The sequence below is a fragment of the Onychostruthus taczanowskii genome, unplaced genomic scaffold, assembly GCF_017590055.1.
Source record: "Onychostruthus taczanowskii isolate IOZ18803 unplaced genomic scaffold, ASM1759005v1 scaffold27, whole genome shotgun sequence".
In the NCBI taxonomy this organism is placed as follows: domain Eukaryota; kingdom Metazoa; phylum Chordata; class Aves; order Passeriformes; family Passeridae; genus Onychostruthus; species Onychostruthus taczanowskii.
The window spans coordinates 1,313,089-1,334,682 of record NW_024500017.1 but is presented as its reverse complement, the minus strand read 5'-3'; the positions used below and the strand labels follow the sequence as shown (position 1 = coordinate 1,334,682).

The window sequence follows — 21,594 nt, the reverse complement described above, 5'->3', positions numbered from 1 at the left end:
AATCATTTGACAATAGTTTCCCACATAATTCTCCTTGAGAAACTGTTTGTTCATGGCTTGGATGGGTGCACTCTACACAAGTGTCTCTATGTCTGAGCCCAGAGGGTGGTGGTGAAAGGAGTTAAATCTAGCTGACAGGCAGTTGTACATGGTGTTCCTCAGGGCTCGCACTGGGGCCAGTTCTGTTTAATATCTTAATGATTTGGTCAAGTGGATTGAGTGACCTTTCAATCAGTTTGAAGATGACACAAAGTTGGGTGGGAATGATGATGATAAGGGGGGTCAGAAGGCTCTCCAAGGGATCTGTATAAGCTGGATCAAGGTCAACCTCAATTGTATCACATTTATCGTGGCCAAGAGTCATATTCTGCACTTGTGTCACAGCAAACCCATTCAGTGCTACAGGTTTGGGACAGACCGTCTTGACAGCTGCCTAGCAGTAAAGAATCTGGTACTGAACATGATCCACCACGTATCCAGGTGGCCAAGAAGGCCAACAGCATCCTGGCTTTTATGAGAAATAGTGTGGCCATTGGTACTAAGGCAGTGATGATGCTCCTGTGCTCGGCACTCGTGAGGCTGCACCTCCAATCCTGTGTCAAATTTTTGTCCCCTCACTACAAGAGTGATATTGAGGCTCTGGAGTGTGTCCAAGGAAGGGGAATAGAGCTGCTAAGGGAGCTGAGAGTGTTTAGTCTGGAGAAAAGGAGGGTCAGGGGTGACCTCATGACTCTTTACAACTACCTGAAAGGAGGGTGGAGTGAGGTGGGTGTCAGTATCTTCTTCCAAGTAACAACTGATAGAACAATACAAAATGGCCTTGACTTGTGTCAGGGGAGGTTTAGATGGGGTATAAGGGAAACATTTTTTCCCCAAAAAGGTTGTCAAGAATTGGAAGAGGCTGCTCAGAGAATTTGTGGAGTCAACATCCCAAGTGGAGATATTTATATATTTGTGGAGATATATAAAAAAGATGTGTAGATGTGGTGGTAGATGTGATGTTTGAGGACATGGTTTAGTGGTGGACTTGGCAGTGCTGGTTTGGATTCAATGACCTGACAGGTCTTTTCCAACCTAAATAATTCTCTGATTCTAGATGCCACCACAATAAACATGATCAAATATGTACTTCTATTCACCTCCTTACTAGGTGAATTGATACATCCATATCAATGTATTATCTTTCAGTGTCATGTGCCAATTAATTTATGGTCTTGCAAGGCTTTTATAAAGGACTTTAGCCTTTAGATTTTTGGGCATTCAGATAAGTCATACCTGCTCTTTCTTCTCTGTACACTACTTCGAAGACTGCCATCTTCAAACATAATTTTTCTCTTTTCTTTTTTGTTTATTTTTACTGTCTGGATTGTGCTCTTCTGAATGTCATGACTTTCATTAGAGTTTTTCTCAATTTTCCAATATCCAGTACATGAATGGCCCTTTAGATACCAGTTTTCCTTAGCAGTTGTGTTGAAATTATAGTACTATCTAATTCATTGCATATTAAATGTATTTTGAATGTAATTTGGAAAAAAAAAATAGCAGAGAATTTTATACCAATCTTACTGCAAAAGAAATAAACTGAATAACATATGGTTTTTCTTTTCTATTCCTGAAGGCAGAGTAGTGGAGTGAGGGGCATGAAAGATATGCATTGAGCATTTTTTCAGTAGGTGTCTTCCAAATCTAATGTAAGTGTTCTACTTGCTAATCATGTCTCTATAGCCAGATGTGTAAGACTGCAACATGTGCAGTTCTGCTGTCTTGTCCTAATTGTATTTTAGCTTCAATAATAAAACAAATATAATGAATTTTTTAGTGTAATAAAGGAGGAAAAATAATAGTGGCAGGAAGTAAAAGTACATCTCATTTAGAAGTGCTTTGTGATTTTCCAGGTAGGAATTTTTTCCTATCCTTTCTCTTGGAGAATTTTTTTGTCTAATAAGTCATTTACAGCTGTTTGAAGGGCAGTGAACTTTATAGATATCATTGTGCATAGCTGTAGTATCTTTTCTTCTCTGCTTTTGTTTTTTTCCTGAGGCAAGGCGACAATGATTATCTTAGTTCAAAGTCAATGTTGCTATGTCATACTGTTATCAGTTGGGTCTGATCCTTGTGAATTAATGATAATGACCTATGAACTCCTTTGTCTTAACTTTTTGTATAAATGTTTTGCCTTATAGAATCCCAAGGAACATTAAGTTAGAGAAAATTAAAGAGAAAAGTGACCAGGAATGTCATAATTTGTGAACCCAGTAACAGCTCAGTGTAAATCTTTAAGAGTTCTTTCATCTCTCTTGAGCTCATTAGCTGCAATAATCTTCCTGATTCTGGGTCAGTCATTGAAGTGTAAAACTCTCAGGGATATGATTATATTTACCTGTTGTTAAGACAATTTTTTTTTTGACATCCAAGGTCTGATGAGAAGGGTAACTGTAGCTAATGCTGCTGCATTATTCCTTAGGCATTTTGGAAATCTTGTAACTCAGCCAGATGGAATATTCCAGTATGTTTCTCGACATTATCTCAATGTCATCTTCCCCTGTAGCAGGTAATGCAAGCCACAGAAAGGTTACTAGCTTAAGTAGGCAATAAATTCTGATAAAATGAAATTTAAAAGGCAGATTAAGAGATGTTTTCTCTCATATGTTTTTAAAGAATTGCTGTTGACAATCATTAATGTTTTATATCTCATTCCTAAAACTACTTATCTTTACTTTTTTCTTTCATTTCCACAGTAACATGAAAATTAGAGATGTAGTATTTAAACAAATTGTCCAAAAATACAGCATACAATTTATTACAATGAAGACTTGTTTGAGAAAAGAATTCATGCAGAAGCTAGAAGAAAATACTGAAAAAAAATTGAACAGCTGATTGCAACAAATATATGATGAAACAAAATAAAGTAGTAAATAAAAAACATAGTGTTACCAAGATGTTAAAATATTGTCCATCATACACTGCTACAAATATAGCAATCTTTTCAATTTTTCCTTATGTGGGAATTTTAGTATTTGATGTCCAAAATTAAATTCATTATAAAACATAAGGATTTATATAAACTGTCAATAAGTAGTACAATTTTATTTAATTTTTTTCTTGTATTGTTCATAGTACAGTAAGGTAACTTGAAGACAATATTTGTGCTTAAATGGTCATTAAAGAAATGCATTTCATGACTGGCACAAACTGGGTGCTGTGGTATTTCAAAAATTGAGATGAATTTAGTAGAGGGCTTAACACTTAGAAGGAAATCAATTAAACGGGCTGGAATTACCAGCCAAAAATTCCAAAATATTGGTATTTTTTCCAAAGCAAAGGTTATGTATAATATTAGAGCCATCAATATTTATGGATTTTAAATTAAAACAAAATCTATATCTTATCTCTTTATAAAACCAGAATCTTTAATTGATTGTGAATTGTAAGAAACAAGTTGTTTTGATTTATTCCTGTTCACATGAAAAAAATCAATTTAGAATTTCATAGAGGCATGAACAATTTTATATAGATTATTTCATTTATTCTTGCTGTTTATTAATCTGTGTGGGGTCATTAACCCTACGAACATTTAGGATTACAGATTTACACAAGGAAAATATTAAACACATCTGGAGGCAAAGTGGACTAGAATGTCTCACGTTGACAGTTTGCATAATTGTTTTGCTGAACAGGACCATCTAGGAAGGTGTTATCCATAATTATTGATAAATTGTTTTTGACAAAGCATTGTTAATAATAAACACAGATTTTTCTGTGCTGTTGATAAAGTACAAAGAAAGTAAGTTAAATCTTCAGATTTTCTCCATATGAAATATAATTTTGAAATATACCTCAGTGTTGTTAAACTGTATGTTTTATTAGATGGAGCAAATGTTTTATAAGATGGATTAATTGGAGTTAATTGCTTTAAAATTCCCACTGGACTCTAGGGAAGTTTGAGTGCAAGTGGAGAATTTTTGTGAACTTTTTTTTGTGAACAGAACTGCAAAGTATCAAAAGGATCTAGACAACATGTCCCACAGTTTCTAAAATGAAATCTAAAAATATATTGACTTTTTCATGTAAATAAATAGTCTTATTCTTATCAGGAACAGCCTTGTTCTCAGCATTTCTGAATATTTGGTATACACATTTTCAGTATCTAATCTCCTAACTCAAATTAAAGCTAATGTTTTGTTTTGTTTTTTTTTTTGGTGCTAATATGCTAAGACCAGTAGCACTTAAAAAAATTAAATCACAATTAAAATTGATTCTGTTCCCTCCTTCTGTTCTTATAACATTTGTCAAACAAAGATAGATGCAATGCATTCTAGCATTATTCTTTTAAAAGCTTACAACTCGGAGAGGTGATTTGTTTTGTTTCTCAAGTACTGAGAAGTCCTCTCTGAAGTTTCTTATTGCATATTTGAACTTTCAGAGAGCTTTAATGAACTTCTAAGCTTTGAAAAAAGTTGCAGAATCTGTGCATAGGAGATATCTGTTCTTTAAATGGAGACCCTCTCAGCTTTCTGGTGAGTTCTAAGAGTTACTCTATTAATCAACTCAAATCAGTGTTTAACCTTGATATAGCAGCTCATATTACAAATTCAAAAAGTCTTTCCAGTATTAATGATCGCAGTGACTTAGTAGGACACAATTTTTTTATAGCCTAGCAATCAGGATTTTTGAATGCACTGAGCAGCAGTTGTATTCCCATCCCTACAGTGTCAATCATAAGCAGTTTGCCACCATAATTCAACAAAGTCAGTACATCCTTTACACCCAAGAACTAAATGCTGCTTTTTGGAAGTTGTTGGGTTCACTGTGCATTGACTTCCGCATATTACAGTGTGTTAATACCCTAGTCACATCCCTCAAATTGCAACAAAGTAATTAAGAGAAGCATAAAAATATAATTATGTTTTGTTTGAAAATTCTGTAATTTCCATGCAGACTGGGTAAATTATTCATACTGGATGTGGATTTCATTTTTGCTTATTGCACTGATAGCATAATCACATAGTCCTAATTATAGAGATAGTAAATAAGAGAGAAAAGGATATACCACCCATTACTCCTAAAGAAATTTCTGCTGGCGCGCTAAGGACTAATTAAAATTCATTATTGCATCACATTTTGTAAAAAAGCCTGTGTGGGATGGAAGGAGTCAGAGGGTTACTGTTAGGATATTTTTCACTGAGTATTTTTCTTTCTCTCCAGCACCTGTTCAAATGCTTCAGACTGTTCCCATAAAGCTGTTGCTGTTGGTCGCTGGTGTTATGTGGGCTGGGGCACTCTCCAGCGTGGAGCATTCATTTGCAACACCTGCACAGCTAATACAATTTTCAGTTTCTCTCGAAGAGCTGGATAAGCTATATTGCTATTACACGCTGTTTTCTTCACTGTCGTGTCTCCATCAACTCCACCTTGCACACAGAAAGATCTGATTTAGGATTTGAGACAGAGGCAGAGAGCAGTTGAGCAGCCTACTTACCTTCTGCACTTCTTGGATGTGGGGGAGAAACTGTTCCTTAGAGTTGAAGCAAACCAGTTTGATGGTCCTGCCATTATCAAGATGTGATGGCTTCAGTTATTACTGTCGGAACATGGTGACAGATTTTGCCTTGCTGTGCTGGCCATGTTGCATTCTTCTGCACATCCTGCAGTGATGGCAACTCCATGTTGTAATGTGCAAGGTGGAAATGAAGACCAGACACTGAGCACACACTGCTCAGGTACCTGGCCCTCATCTCTTTCAGAAAAGGCAGAGAAAAAGAAAACACTGTGAACCTTACAGGGAAAAATTACAAGTAAATACTGAGGTTTAGAAACAACTGTCCACTTTTTGATTAATTCACTCCTGTCCTTGCCTTGCTAAAGAAGAAAAAAGGCAATAATATAATAATTTAAAAGGACTGAAGTATCAGTGTATCTTTGGCAGGATTCTCTCACTTGATCTTAGGCACCTGTGGAACAAGTGTCTACGCTGACCTAGATATTTAAGTTTCTGTTACCGTCAACAGAATGGAGTCAGTTTATTTGATTGCAATCTGATATACAGGACTAATCATCATTGAATCTATTGTCCAGGACTTGACTGATAATAACAGGAGCCTTCCTGTTAGGACATTGCAAGCACCCACATTTAATCAAATTGTGCTCTTTATATCTCATTTGTAAGCAGATGAGAGAAGAATAAATGTCAGTACTGGAACATAAAGATGACTTAAGCCCCTGGACTGGATTCAGTAGCTGGAGGACTCTGGATACACTGGCAGAAAAGTTACTGACATGCAGTTAAGGCTGAAAAATAAATCTACTTTTACAGAAACACAATTTGCAAATTTGGATTAGATCCTAAGCAACAAATTTAATGAAAACTAAGACACTCTAGAAGATACAAGCATGAAGCTGACTTGCAATTAACCTGTGTCAAATACTCTGTAGGACACATAAATTGGGAGAACATAGAGATTGAGGACTTGAAATTGAGTTTAGTATACCCCAGTAATTACTGTGAACAGCTAGCTATTACATGGGATGTCACTCTTAGTTAGACCAGAAGTTCATGTTGGCACTAAGAAACCTGAATAAAAATGTATTTGGATATACGTTCAAAGAGGTTTTGACTCAACAGATTTTTACTATATAGAAGGAAAACAACGAGATAAATAGTTAGACCCAAACATTCCAATCAATTCTGTTTCCAGCTGCACCAACCATCTCTGAAGAGAGTGCCACATAAGGTGATCACATCTCCTCTGAGACACGTACTTTGATAAAATCAAAGCTTTTTCACTGTGGGGCAGTCTTTTACCATGCCCCACTTCTCTTGTATTTTTTTACCAAAAATCAATCCAAATTCCACTCCTACACCATACACAGGGTGAGACTGATCATTTCCTCATCACAAGGATCATTGTGGGCTATTAAAAAGAATATTTAAAGTATTATAGTTATGTGTGTTTTCTTTCTTTCTTTCTTTCTTTCTTTCTTTCTTTCTTTCTTTCTTTCTTTCTTTCTTTCTTTCTTTCTTTCTTTCTTTCTTTCTATACTCACACACATGCATATGTACGGAAAGCAAGTATTTTAAAAATATTTCCTATTAAAAAGGCTGGCTCTGTATTCTTACGTACTTTCTTATAAGCAAACATTTGCTTTTGCTAAGAAGAAGTAGAGAATTAGTAACTAATAACAACATATCTTTGGTTTAGGGAAAGAAAGCAGCATAAAAAAGAGATGAAGGCCCTAATATTTATACTAAAATGAAACAATGCTTATTTTTTAATGCCAAAATATAAATCAAAGTAGAAAAAAATTGTGCCTCCGTCCTGAAAATTTTGTTAGGTAAGACACTGCTATTATCTGATATTTAATAAAAAGAATATGACCTGAGAAAGACACAAAGGTTTCTCTCCTCATTGGTTTCAATTGAACAAGCTTTAGTACTCTGTTGAGATCCTTTACTACTGGGGATATTTCAAGGCAGTACAATTTGTTTCAAAGTAATAGCTTTCCTGCTGGAGCTAGTTTGTCATGTCAGAGGGGATGATTATTCATGATAAGCCACTGGCAATATTACCAGCAATTTTTAAAAAATGTAGGGTACTGATTAATTTCAGAAATATTAGCTACTGAAAGCAGACATCAGTACTGCAGAATGGATGAGACACTTGGAGTAACAGTTGCCAAAAGGTGAAATAAGCTAAAACTTGGGAACACATCAATTACACATATAAAGTCACACAATTTAATAGAAAATTATGTGTTTTGCTTACTTGATCAGAAAAAAAACCACTGGACCCTGCTGAGTATTAATGATAGGGAGGGAGGAACTGAATGTCTGAGACCTGGGCTATCATACAACAAATTTTCATTAAGTCTCAAGAAAGAATTAGCACTTTTTTTTTTTTTTTTTTTTTTTTTTTGTGCTGATACAAGCTGAAACCCAAGAAGAAAGACTCAGTCTAGACATCTGCATTTTTCCCATGCATAAATTTTTGGCATAGGAGTAGTTATGATGTAACAGTATGTAAGAGGCATTAGTGAATACACAATACCTAGCACATTAGTAATGTCAGAATTCCAATCAGCAGACATGGCAGAAAGTAAGTAATATGCCAGACTTCTTTGTCCAATACAAATGAATATGAAGACATTTTGCTAACAATATCTCAGTGTTTGCAATAATAATTTTTTAAATAAAATGGGGTAACTGTCCTCTAAAACAATTTTACATTCCAAGTATGCAATCAAATTCAGAACTACTTACCTAAATATTTTTTCTTCCTGTTTCTGTTACTTCTGTGCTGCAATGTTTGACTTTATTCCTTTGGGGTATTTCCTTCCCATTCTTAAACATTTTGAGTAAACTCCTTTCTTATGACTTTTCACATAACCTTTTTGTCTAACTTTGTTCTGCAGTCCCAGTTCAGGTGATCCAGGATTTTTGGCCAGAAAATGTTTTTGGCAGGAATATGGAAAAGGGTAACTGGTCAGTTCTGAAGATCAAATGGGTTTTTCTTTGATGCTGAGCTGGTGTGGTTGGCTTTTTCTTTGTTTCTCTGTTTGCTGTTTTCAATGGAATGCAGGGAGAATGCCAATGATGTCGTTAAATATTTACTCCTCTTTCCCATTTCTGCAAATGGTCACAGTGTAGATTCAAGTTTTATCAAAGCAGGTAGAGAGATAATTATTCTTTTCTTGATGGTGATGACTCTATGGAGGGATGTTTATCTCACATGGTAGGCTGGAAACATCAGCTGGGGTGGATGAATCAGTTCATGTTGTCGCTCTGTACCTCAAAGTCATAGTAAGGGCAGCTGGCCAGAGGTAATTCTCATCAGCTGATGTTTAAAACCTGGCTGTTCACATCAGCTCCTAACATTTTGGCATAATATGCTGATTTCCTCTTCAGCCACTCAGGGTACAAAGTTCACCTGTCTGCCTCTACAGTGAAGCTGTACTCTCTACTCTCTGCAAAGGACCAGCATAAATATATGGAGTATTAGCAAAAACTTTGCTAGTCCTGTGGTTATTTGGACCAAAATAAAATCTGGAACAACACTCAATTGTATTGCTCGGCTCTATAGCATTTTAGCGTTCTTATCTCTACCAAATAGAGTAAAAAAATCAAGAAGCTATCAGTACCAGAGAAATGGACACACTTGTACACCTTTCATTGTAAACTGTTTTAATACCTTTTATTGAAATTTTTCGTGACTTTGAAGTGCTTTCCATGGTATGGAGAAATAAATATCTGATTTTTTTTTTTTAGAAAATTATTTTATTTGTTAAATACTGCATATTTTAAAGTAAAATCCTCTGGTGATGATGTTTGCTTTCTAAATGGAAATAATGAGAATATATATATATATATATAAGATAATTTAGACATTAGATAATATAATTATATAAACAATACTGATAATACTAAAGTTTTCATTATATCAATAAATTAAGTGCCATTAAAAAATCTTACAAGCTCAGATATTGCAGTAACTAACAGCAGTCTTTATATTTTGATCTTTTCTTAGCCTAAACTGTCTCAACAGACTACTGAAATTTAGATTCTGGGTTATGATAAAAAAAATGTATATATATTTCGGACACATAAAAGTGCATGGTAAAGAAGTTTATCCTTTGGCCTCCTGGAAATTCAGAAATGTATAATGTGAATAAATTCAAAGTCAAAAATTAAGCATAACTCACAATATCTGAAAAATTTTGGATTCAGACACCTGAAATTATTGAAAAAAATCATAGCAGTCTATAGATTTTTAGATTAGAAGAATTAATTTTTAATATATTAAAAGGTTCTTTCAACTAAAAATTACCTTTCTTAGAAATTTTAAGTGTAAAAGACAGAATTAATTTCTGTTTATAAAAGGTGTTTAAATTTTCCTAAGATGTTTAAATTGTGCTCCCTTTATTTTTAACAACTGACAGAAACATTCTTATAATGTCAAATTCTTCATGAGAAGTTCTCCTGATCTCCCGGCGTTCAGTTGACCCTTGCAGAGTCTGTGTCTCTTTGAAGTGGTTTTGGGATTTTCTCCACTATTATGTGATCTAGAAAATGAAAAGCAGAAAACCCCTGGAGTATATCAAAGACTGTAGCTGGATTTTCCTGCTGCTGCTTTCTTTAATTCTCAACATAACTTTAATTTTGCTATCTTCAGATAGTTTAGGTTATTGTAGAGTACATGGAGTGCATTTGGTACAACAGTCCAGATCCTGCAGTAATGACATTGCAGAGTAGCTATTGACATCAAGATTTATACATGCCTCTCTGTGAAAGCTGACGTTTCACTGAAGAAGGTAATGTTTCAGAAGCTTGAAACACTAGTTAGGAAATTATTTCTTAAATTTATAGCAGAGTCTCAAAGATCTGAATTTCCATATCACCTAATGTAGGAATACCTTTATTTTATTTTGTAAAAATTGTATTGTTTTAAGGTCATCCTTATGAGTGAATGCAGAGAACTAGGTTGTTTATGTCTAAAGTAATCTGAGTAGCCACAGAAGTCTGTCTTTCACTTTTTGGAAGAAGGAAACAGAATATAGGAAGACTGTCTGTGGTAGTGTTTAGTAAACATTTCAATTTCTATTGGCAGAAACTTTAAACATAGCCTTATTTTTGTCCTGATTTTCCAGTCCCTGAGTCTTCAGAATATTTTCTAGTCTTGCTGAAGTCACTTCAAACCAGCATTGTATTTATTTCATAGCACTTATTTCCGATCTGAATGCTTACTAAAACTTTTATCCTTATTCTGACTTTCTTACCCCTTCTCCCCACTGCCTTTTTGAGTTTGACTAAATCTATGGTGTTTTAGAAGGTTTATGGGAAATGTTTCTTTCTTTCTCTAAAGCTATATATGAATTTCAGCAGATTACTTAGAATTACAACACTCTTTTCAGTCACTTACCAGAAACTGCTGCAAGATTTCCAATACGAGAGGAAATATACTGTGGTTCCCTTCTCCTTCCCCTTCCCTTACCTTACTTTCTCTTCTCTTCTCATTTTTTCTCTTCACTAGATTATGTCTCTGTGCAAATCTCTTTGAAGTGGTCCATATCCCAGAGCTGAGATTTTAATGAACTGGGTATATAATGACAGAAGTTTACTGTGTATGCCAATGGGCTTTTAATTTAGGGAATTTGTCCCAGCATTATGTTGTCTGTTTTCCTGTCACATTAGAATCAATTTGAAAACTAATTAATGCTATGGGACATTTGAGCTGTAAAAGTGTAGTACTAAATCTCTCTTAATTTCTTCAGAAGTTACTTTTGTTTCACATATTATTTTGTAGAGGGTGTTTTCTTACACTCCACTATTGCCAAGAGCAAAGACTCTTCAAACACCTTATTGACTGTTTCCTTTAATTAAGAATTTTCTTATTTACCAATTTTACATTTGTTAAATTGTACATATTGTTAATTAATTATTCTGATAGGGAAAACTCAATTTACTCTTTGTATATTTGAAAATAAAATTTCTCCAAGTCCTGTTATATATTTATGTCCTAGAGAGTCAAAGAGCTGTACTTTAAAGCAAAGTAAACTATAAACTACTTTAGAAAGTTAGACCTCATATTGCAGTTGTTGTTTCTTGCTGTTGTCTTCATGAGGTTCTCGTGAAAAGAACTGGCTACTGTTCTTTCTAAAAGAACATATCACTTCAAAATATTTTGCCAGTACATAGTATTCTGTGAGTGGTCATTCCTCTCATTTTGACTTGCTGGGAGATGATTCTAAGCTAACTTTACAAATATCACAATTTGATTATGAAATTAACAGTTTCACAGATCACACATATGATTTTAAAAAACCAACAAATAAAGAGCATTAAAATCTTTGGACATGTGGTTAGCTTTGCAGAGAAAGAAAGAGTAAAAAGGAAATGTAAAATAAATATAATTCTTTCAACAACTTATCTTTTCAATGGAATCTCTGTTCCTGTCTTTTACACAGAGTAAATTTGCTATGTTATCAATCACAATATTTGCATGAATTCATTTTCAGATATGCCTTTGATATGGTGTTCTCTTTAGGGCTGCTGGGAAGATTCCTAATACAATTTCTGATTGTATGTTGGTTACTTTCCATTTTTCAAGTGGAAGTACTGCGGGAAGAGCAGGTAGATGAAAAAAGAGTGTAAGCTCAGAATACTAATGAAAACACTTCACAATTCTCCTAAAATAAGGAGTCATAGATCAAAACATTCACAGGAGTGAGAAGCAGGATGGCCAAATGCCACCAAGATGAGAAATTCTATTATTTGAAATCAAAATTATCTTAAAAAAAAACTCCTCAAAACTCTTTAATATCTACCTACACTCTCCACAAGCATAAAAAATTTGATTGCCCCACAATTTTGTAGTGCTCATATGTATGAAGGGTATTAAATATGGCAGGATTTCAATCCCAGAGAGTATTTTTAATTTGTTCTGTGATGAGATTCCAAATGTCCTCTCTTGTTTTTATGTCTAGTTCTATTGCCCAGATGCTTGTCACATCTGAGAGATTACCCTTATCTGGCTGCATGAGCAAGGAGGCAGTTGTTTTGGAACAGATGATCCCTTGTCTACAAGGCATTGAGGTATTATGTGAGGAATAGGACAGAAGTATTGAAATGTCCTTAGAAGGAAAGTTACTTACGTACTAGGGATAAAATCCTGGGTGTATTTCGGCTGACTTTGTTGAAACCAGACTTTCATCTATGGTTTTGCTACCAATGCTTTTAAAATAGAAGCAGAAGATTATTCCATGTCGGACAGTTATGTATAAACCAAAGTAATCAAATGACTAAAGGTGAGTTAAAACCCCCTCTATTTTTCTGTGAAGCTGATAATCTTCTATTGAATGACTTAGAGATTTCTAGATTTATGTTTCATCTTATTTAAAAATTCCTCAAAGACTGACAACACTATTGAAGCAAAGCCCTCTGTTTTCAATTATAGGAAATGACAGTTTTCTGTTGTAGAACAAGAAATACAAATAATGGCAATAAATCTTTATTTTAATACATGTAATAAAAATGGTATGACTACTTTTGTTACATGAGATCCAGTTTCTTATTTTGCTACTTTTCCAATTTAAGCCTCCTGCTGCTCAGAATGTATTCCATGTAAGCATCAGTAGTCCTAATGTTTCTTAGACCTTATGTTTCTCCAAAGAAGTAACACACTCAAGGCTGACAGGAGAGAACAGAAACTTTTGCCTTTCTAGTAGTTTTCACAACTGAGACTAGTGGAAGACAAGACTAAAAAATATTTCTAAACCTCTTTCGGAAAATGTGTCTGTAACAGAGATAAGAAATTACTCTCTGGAGGAAAAGCAATACCTCCAGAAAGTGTTTCAAATGTGGTGATAATATACAGTGATTGTTTCTTTTTGACTAGTATTCTGCAGCAGTTCCACTGATTAAGTTATAGAGTTTCCGGTCAACCCTACCAAAAGATTGGAAAAGTCATTTTGGTACCTTGTTGTAGCTTATGCAAAGGCAAGACAATCTATCTTACCCAGTTATTTATCAAAAAATATAGCCATCTTTTCTCATAGCCTTAAAATGATACAAATCACAGATAAGCTTCTTTTGAAAACTTCATGGTGTCTAAACTTCATAATGTCCCAATTTCCAATAAGCTGTGCAGAGAATAAGCATCAGAATATGTTGTTTGAGAAAGCAAATGCTTTTAAGAACAAATTGAAACAAAATGGCAGTTTAGTTAAGAAATCCTCAATTACTTTGAACTCCTAAGAGCTGATTTTCAAAGAGGTCTTCAATGTTCTTTGTGCACTTCACAAACTCAACATTTTTGTGGGTGTTATGTTTGTTTTTGTAATAAGCTTTATTAAGCAGGTCTGAGATTTCCTTGGGCTAAAGAAAAGAGTTTTAAATCAAGGAAATTTACATTATATCTTAAAACCCCCAAGAATTATTTACAGAAACAGAAAGTAAAAAACAACCCAAAAAGATAGACATTATCAAGACAGAAGAACTTGTAGCTATGAGAGCTGGAGTGGTTTAGATTCCAGGGACACCTTAGAGAAACCTTCCAGTACCTAAAGGTAGTCTAGAAGAAAGCTCGAGCAGAATTTTTTAGAAGGATGTGTAGTAACAGGACAAAGAGAAATACCTTTAAACTGATAGAGGATTAGATATTAGGAAGAAATTTTTAACTGTAAGGATGGTGAGGTACTGGAACGGGGTCCCCAAAATGTGGATTTTCCATCATTGTAGTGTTCAAGGCCAGGCTGGTCAATCTGGTCTAAAGAAAGGTGTTCCTGCCCACAGCAAGGGTTAGGAAATATACAATCTTTATGGTCCCTACCAACCCAGACTATTTTATGTTCCAGATTTTTATGACTTTGGGAAATTGAAACATATGACAGTAACAATCATAGGTGGTCAAGCAAAATATTAAATGTAGACTTTTCTCAGCTGGTAGAGAGCTCATTATAAAAGCTGCTATTGGAGCTGAGATAGAAGTGAGAATTATTTGAAGCACAGAACATCAAGTTAAACAAACACAGAGATCTATAGGAATGCAAGATAGTCTTTTCTGAAATAGCAGGATCTCTAAGGCTTTGTGGCTGGCATGATGTCCTGGTTTAGAGCAAATTTGTGAGAGAGCCTCTGAAAGGGTTTCTCTAGAAAGCAGATTCAAGCAGCACCTCCCCCAGCTGGTTCAGGAAAATATTTCTTTGGAGAAAGGTGGAAAAAACCTGTTTATTTAACAGGCAAAGCATTCACCAACACAAACCAAAAAAAAAAAAAAAAAAAAAAACCACCAAAAAAAAAACCAAAAAACAAAAAACAAAAAAACAACCAAAAAACCCCAATATTAAACAATAAAACCTTTTGCTACTGCCTAAAAATCAGAAAGTCCCCTCGGTGGGCTGTAGCTTGGCTCACTCAGTTTGCTATCATTCCCTCTGGTGCTGGAATTGCCGCCCCCCAGGCATGGCCCCGTGCGCCACAGCTGCGAGGTGCTGGTGCTTTTCTTGGTGTTGAGTCCAGAACAGGTTTAAACAGGTCCAAAGAAAAAGAAAAAACATAGTCCAGGGAACTTCTCTAACTCAGCTAGCTAAAACTAACTAAAAGCAAAGGAAAGCTTTGTCCCGCTGTCCATCTGCAGACAACACCGTCCAGGAGCAGGAACATGGAGGAGTGAGTGCAGTGTCTGAAAACAAACTCTGCTCTTCTTCTCTCCCTGCCTTCACTCTCAGAACCAATCTTAATGGTGCAAAACTTATTTCTGGGCTAAACAGACGGATGGGGATACGAGCATCATAAAGTCACCCCAGCACACATGGATTCCTACTCCACCGTGAGCTGCAGCCCAGGCGCAGTTGCTTCTGTCCTGGTGCGCTGTGTGCGGGGCTGCTGCTTGCAGGTACACCTCCCTGCCAGCACAGGCGAAACAGGAGAGCTGTGAAGGAACAGGGGGCTGTAATGTTCTGGTAGGAAGGAACAGCAGGGAGCGTCCTTAACAGTGCCCTAGGGTGTCTCAAACCTGGACAAAGAGTCAACAGTCTTTTCACATGAAAACACACTAGAATAAGAAAGAAGCTTGCAAGCTGCTGGACAAATGGGGTTGGAAGACAAAATGGTGGAGGGTAAGAAGGAACTAAGTCCAGCACATTAAAGGAGATGATTACCTTTCATATTTGTACTCATGTGAAAAAGTCAATAAAACTTTGTCTTATTGAAAGTTAAAGTTAGTGAAAGGAGGTTCATTTTATGCAGAAAAGAGGCATAATGGGAATGGAAAAGAATAAATTAAGAAGAATTAAGACATGATGAAAAGTAATAAAAAGGTTAATTATAAACACACTTAAAAGTAAAATGCAATCATTACATCTGATGTGAGAATCCTATTTCAGTTTTATAAATGGGCTTAAAGATCTAGGAGTGAGGCGTGTCAGGACAAAGTTGAGATAGAAATAAATAATAGAATATTAGAAATAAATATTGAGTATATATTTTACAAAACTGGATAAGATTGGCAGCAGAAGAAAAGGATTCACAGCAGAAGGATGGGTTCACATCACTATGAAATCTATCTCTGTTGAACTCCAGTAGGTTCTTTGAAGTGTTAACAAAAAGGATGAACATACAGGAACCATAAAAAACTAAAGTGATGATAACACAAGTGAACAGAAAGAGAATCCAGAAAAACAGAACAGAATTAGCAGAACAGTTTGTACTGATTTATGGTCAGCATGAAAAATAACTACTCTTTGCTGCCAAATACAGTCAGGTGATCAAAGACCGCAAACAGAAAACAGTGTTGCAGAAACATGTGATGAGCATGAGGAAAGACAAGTGAATAAAGTATTCTGAATAGAACTACCATTTAGAGGGACAAGAATAATTTTGCAAATAGGTATATTGCACACAATAAAGGGACATGAACATGGATGACATGGCTAAGGAATACTTTAAGATAGGATTGACTATGTTTTACGATAGGTGCAAGTGAAATAAATTAAAGGAGATCACGCTATCAGAAAAGATATTGAAGAAAAATGCAACTTATGAACAAATCATTTCCATTTCCTTGGTTTTCTCTTAAAAGAAAGAGAGTATTAAAAACTTAATTAAAAGGAAATACACAAGCAACTTAGAAATGTACAAGTGTGTTAATCAAGGCAGACTCAGTGTAATTATCTTATGTTAATGGCTATTATTAAAGAAAACACTAAACAGGGAGATTAAATGAAAGGTGTGGAGTACTTGGAAGGTGAAAGGTGTAGAAATATGTTATTAAACAGTATAATTGAATGGTCAGGAGGAAGAGAAAAAGCCAAAGACAATATTGTTGAGTATTGAATGAGTGTAATTATGGGACATTCAAGGGCAAGGGGTATGGACATGATGTACGAACTACTTGCTTTGTTAGAAGGCAATGAATGTTGAATAAATGGATTAAGAACTGCTGTTACTGATGCTCCCAATAATCCAACAATGAATCAAAGGATGACTAAAATTAGGAAGAGGAGCTGTGTTTTCTGATTTCAAGAAGTATTTATCCATGTAAAATTGATGAGAATTAAACATCTGAATTTTAAAATCTGGTAGAAAACAATGCAACAGAAACTTTGAATCATACTATCTATTAAGAGAATCTCACGAGTGATGTTGTTCATCTTCATATTTATTTCAATAAGAATTTTTCTTTTCTAGTCTAACTTCAAGCTTTTCAAAATTCTTTATTGTGTGCTTTGAATAAAACCATCCCTTTAATGAAAAACAGTTTGCTGGTAAATTCTGCTTGGAATGCTGGTTCTGAAATCTAAATGAAAAAGATCACAGTATATGCTACTTGTTATTTCAGCATGAATTTTACCTCTTGAAAATAAATGTCATGTTTTCCACATTTGATCAGACCAGTCAGTTAATGCACGCTGTCTATTTTGATCATACCCAAGTTGGACTGCCAAGGTGAAGAGCATCACAGAATGAATTAACATATGAAAGCAGAGATTAAAGTGTGTGTTGTGCACATGGATTCTGCAGGCATGATTTTTTTTATTTTACAGACAAAAAGAGTAGACCTATCAAAATCAAACTTCACTGTTGGTTCATTTGGTTTTTTTTTTCCATTCTTGGAATTAAAAATGTATCTTCTGAAACGTGCATAGCTGTGCTACATTGTGCTAGTCATCTCTGAGAAACATCCAAGTTATATCATCTTGCAGCATATGAATAATTCTCTTTTGTTACAGTTTGAATATGGAATAAAAGGAGTAATTGGAACTTGTATATATCATGGACGTTTACATTTCATATCTGTGTATGAATAGGACCAATTATTGGATTGAGTATGAAGCATTACAATTCTTAATAAGTAGCATGTTATCTCACAAGATTCTGTTCCTTCATAGTTGTGGCTCTGGGTTTTTTTGGTTGGTGTTTTTTCTTGGGAATTTTTTTTTTTGGCTGTATTTTTGTTTTGTTTTGTGTTTTTTAAAAACATAATGTTGGTAACAGTCGATGAGATTTTCTTTGTAGTTTGTAGTGAATTAACAGAATAGAGAATAGTCCATGTGTAATTGAAAGCTTTCGTGAAATGGGTACAGCAACAAAGGTTCTGAATTATATAGCAGTATTATGATCTTGAGTCAAAGTTTATACTGTGCTTTCCATACTTGGTTGGGAGAGGTGGATGAAAAATTAACAGTGTATGCTATTTAATTTTCAAGTCTCTCTCTAAGCTTTTTTCTCTAACTCTATTGAAGTAGGCCTCAGCAAGAAGTTTCTAGGAAAAGCTAGATTAATAAATATGTGCACACAGCTATATAAAAAGACTTATTACAGTGATTGTCTTTGGTAGGATGTGTTAAATTTCTAGGATGTAGATCTTATGAGTAAATAGTTTGATTTTCCAAAGTGTCTTGTGCAAAACTGAATTCCAAAAGTACTAAATAAAACAGCTGAGCTTAAATAATAAATAATAACACATAAAGAGGATTTAAAAATAGTTCAAGTATATGAGGGAGAGGCAGAAAGAGATAAATAAAACAGACTCCTAACAATGATGTTTGTGCAGGCACTGCTATGAGAATAAATTCTCTAGGGCAACTTGCAATAGAAGGTAAAATTTGCTATACATGTCAAATGAGGTAAACAAAACCCTAATTACTTTCTAAGAGTATGTTGCCTTCCCTTTTTGTCCTATATATCTATGATACACTGATAATTGTATGAAAAAAACAGTCATACTTCATAAGAGGCACCTTTTCTCACCATTGTAAATATATATGAAAAAGCTGAGATAAAAATGTTATACCTGCCACACTTCTGTTGTCAAGAAAATACAAATAGCAATACAAAGTGTAAAATCTCAAGAGAATTCTGTTTAGTACTTCAGGGAAAGAGGCCTCTGTACATTTAAATGCTCAACATGAAGACAAGCTTGTGAATGTGCCATGAAGAAGATGATTTAACGAGCTCAAATATATACATGTGTGTATAATTTAAGAGTTGGCGTGTGGTTTGTTTGTTTGTAGTTTGTTATGAAATGTACATCATGTTGCTGTGAAAGAGCAACTCAGTGCTTTGTGCTTTCTCTCAGATGAAATCCCTCCCTTAGAAGAGGAGGCTTGCTCTGAGCATTCTTGGGGAAGCGAAGCTTCAAGGGTGCAAAAGGCAAAGCAGGAAACCTGATTTAATATTTAAGGGATAAGAAAGCAGAAAGCCTGGAGAGGGGATGTAGACCTACATTCAGACTACAAAGCGGATGGAAAATAAAAAATATTCTAAAGTCCCAAAAGAGTTAAGAGCTACCATAAGTGAGCATTAGAACTTGAAAAAAATATGGAAGAGGACCTGCCCTATCAGCGCACAGTGACTTGGAAAAGGCCTTTTTATAATTATTCTTGTTCTCTTATTTTTCTAAGGAAATGGATTTTCTACATAAAAAGGAAATTTGTTGCAGTCCAAGAAAAGTTAGGGTTTGAATGTAGGAGTAATTTCTGGCACTTAAGAAAGTTCATTTTAAAAATTATCTATCACCAGAACAACTTTTCAGCTTTGATTCTCTGCACTGAATTTGGCTGGGATAGTCTTAATTTTCTTTGTGGTAGATCCTATGGTCTTATGCTTTAGATTTGTGACCAAAACAATACTGAACATTTTATCAGTGCCTACACACCAGCCAGGCTTCCTTTGCTTTTCATTCTTCTGGGAATGGGCAAGAAGGTTGGAGGGGATACAGAGGGGACATGTTGGGACATCCCCAACCAATAAAAGGGATACTCTAGAACATATGGCAGCATGATCAGTGGTAAAAGCTCAGTTAGAAGAAGGAGGAAGGGACCACACTCATGGAATGAAGGAGGAAGGGGCCACTTTGAGGGTTATGGTGCTTGTCTTCCCATGTAACATTAGGCCTGATTTGGGCCTTGCTTTCCTGGAGGTGGCTGAACACCCGCCTGCCCAAGCAGGATTAATTCCTTCATCTGCTTTGCTTGCATGCACAGCTTTTGCTGTACCTATTAATCTGTCTTTGTCTCAACCCACAAGTTTTCTTACTGTTACTCTTCTTTCTCTCCTCCATCCCACTGTGAGGGAATGGAAGGGGTGTGTGGATGTGCTGTGTGAGGGAGCTCTGCAGCCCTACCTGATCACTGCAGTTAAACAACATCCACATAGGATCAGTCAAAACATGTAAACTGTTAATATTTACATGAGATAATATAGTGATGCAACAGATTCAGACTGAGCCCTTAAGTACAGAGTTTTCATAACCCAGAATTATTGATTGGGAAAAGCTTGTTCTTAATAAAAAGACTTTCAGTCTTTTCTGGAGCTAAAATACATGGAGGAAAAGCACACTGTTAATAGGTTTCACCTGTATCAGACCTGTATCCAAAGAGACTTATTTACTCTTCCATTTGAAAAAAAAGGGAATTGATGTGAATACTTTGCTTCATAAGCAAACAAATTTAGTAATGGGTGTTGTTATATTTATTTTCAAAGATGCTACCATATGTCTTTAGATGAACAGTATGGAAAACACATTTGTTAGGTAGGTGGGATTGTTTTGCATTAAGTGGCCAGCATTTGTAAAAAACCATGGGCTTTACCTTTCTAAATGCAGTAGTTGCTAAAAGGTATTTTGATATTTTTTCAGAAATCATGAATTCTAGTGATGCATTCTATTGAAGGTTGATATAAAAATGGATTACTAACTTTTTTTTCCTTGATTTTTTTTAGGATTTATATATACCTGTGGTGGAACTTTAAAAGGACTCAATGGTACTATAGAAAGCCCTGGCTTCCCATATGGATATCCAAATGGTGCAAACTGTACCTGGGTTATAATAGCAGAAGAAAGAAACAGAATACAGATCGTCTTTCAGTCTTTTGCTCTAGAAGAAGAATATGACTATTTGTCATTATATGATGGGCATCCTCACCCTGCAAACTTTAGGACAAGGTAAAGAATAAATATTAAAATCTCACCTGTAGTAATAAATAAAAAATATCTGATAAAATAGTTAAAGCTAATGTTTTTAAATTATGGCTTCTTTCTTAGTCTTTAAGATGTGCTTCCTCTAATTAATCAGGTGTTAAAATGTATATCGTGCCTTAATTCTAGTTAAAGTAATGGCTGAAATTAATCTAGCCCTCATAAAATTGGTCCCAAAGAATCATAATTAATTAAGAAGCAAATGAGCACGGATACATTTAATGTAAAGTGAATATGAGATTGTGGAGGTCTCAGTTTGCATGATCTAGCAGTAGTGAAACTTTTGTAGTCTTTGCAACAGGGAGCTTTTTATAGAGATCAGAAAAAAATTAATGAAGGTAGACTAGGTAATTTTTTTGCATGTGTGTTTGTATATGAACATCTTCTAACAAAAAGGGTTTACAAAAGGGACAAAATCTATTTGAGATATCAAGAGTGCAATGTGCCACAGAACATTTTCTGCCAGAGCCTACTTCAGAGTTTTAGCCCAGATGTTCAGTTCTGGAAGGCTGCAGCTTATGGAATACATAATAATTCTACAATGCCAATAGATATATTACTAATACATTTGCTAGTTATCTTTAGTACCATCTACCTTGACTTCTGTAAGTCAATTTGTCATCTA

At 35.0% G+C, this 21,594-nt stretch overlaps 1 protein-coding gene across 3 annotated transcripts in view; it reads left to right on the top strand.

The window, feature by feature from the left end:
• Positions 1-21,594, top strand: part of CSMD3 (CUB and Sushi multiple domains 3) — a 577,908-nt gene that overhangs the window by 57,929 nt on the left and 498,385 nt on the right. For all 3 annotated transcript variants that reach the window (XM_041407558.1, XM_041407557.1, XM_041407556.1), the window contains exon 2: positions 20,714-20,936. In XM_041407558.1, the coding sequence (XP_041263492.1) occupies positions 20,714-20,936 (223 nt within the window). The remainder of the gene's footprint in view (positions 1-20,713; positions 20,937-21,594) is intronic.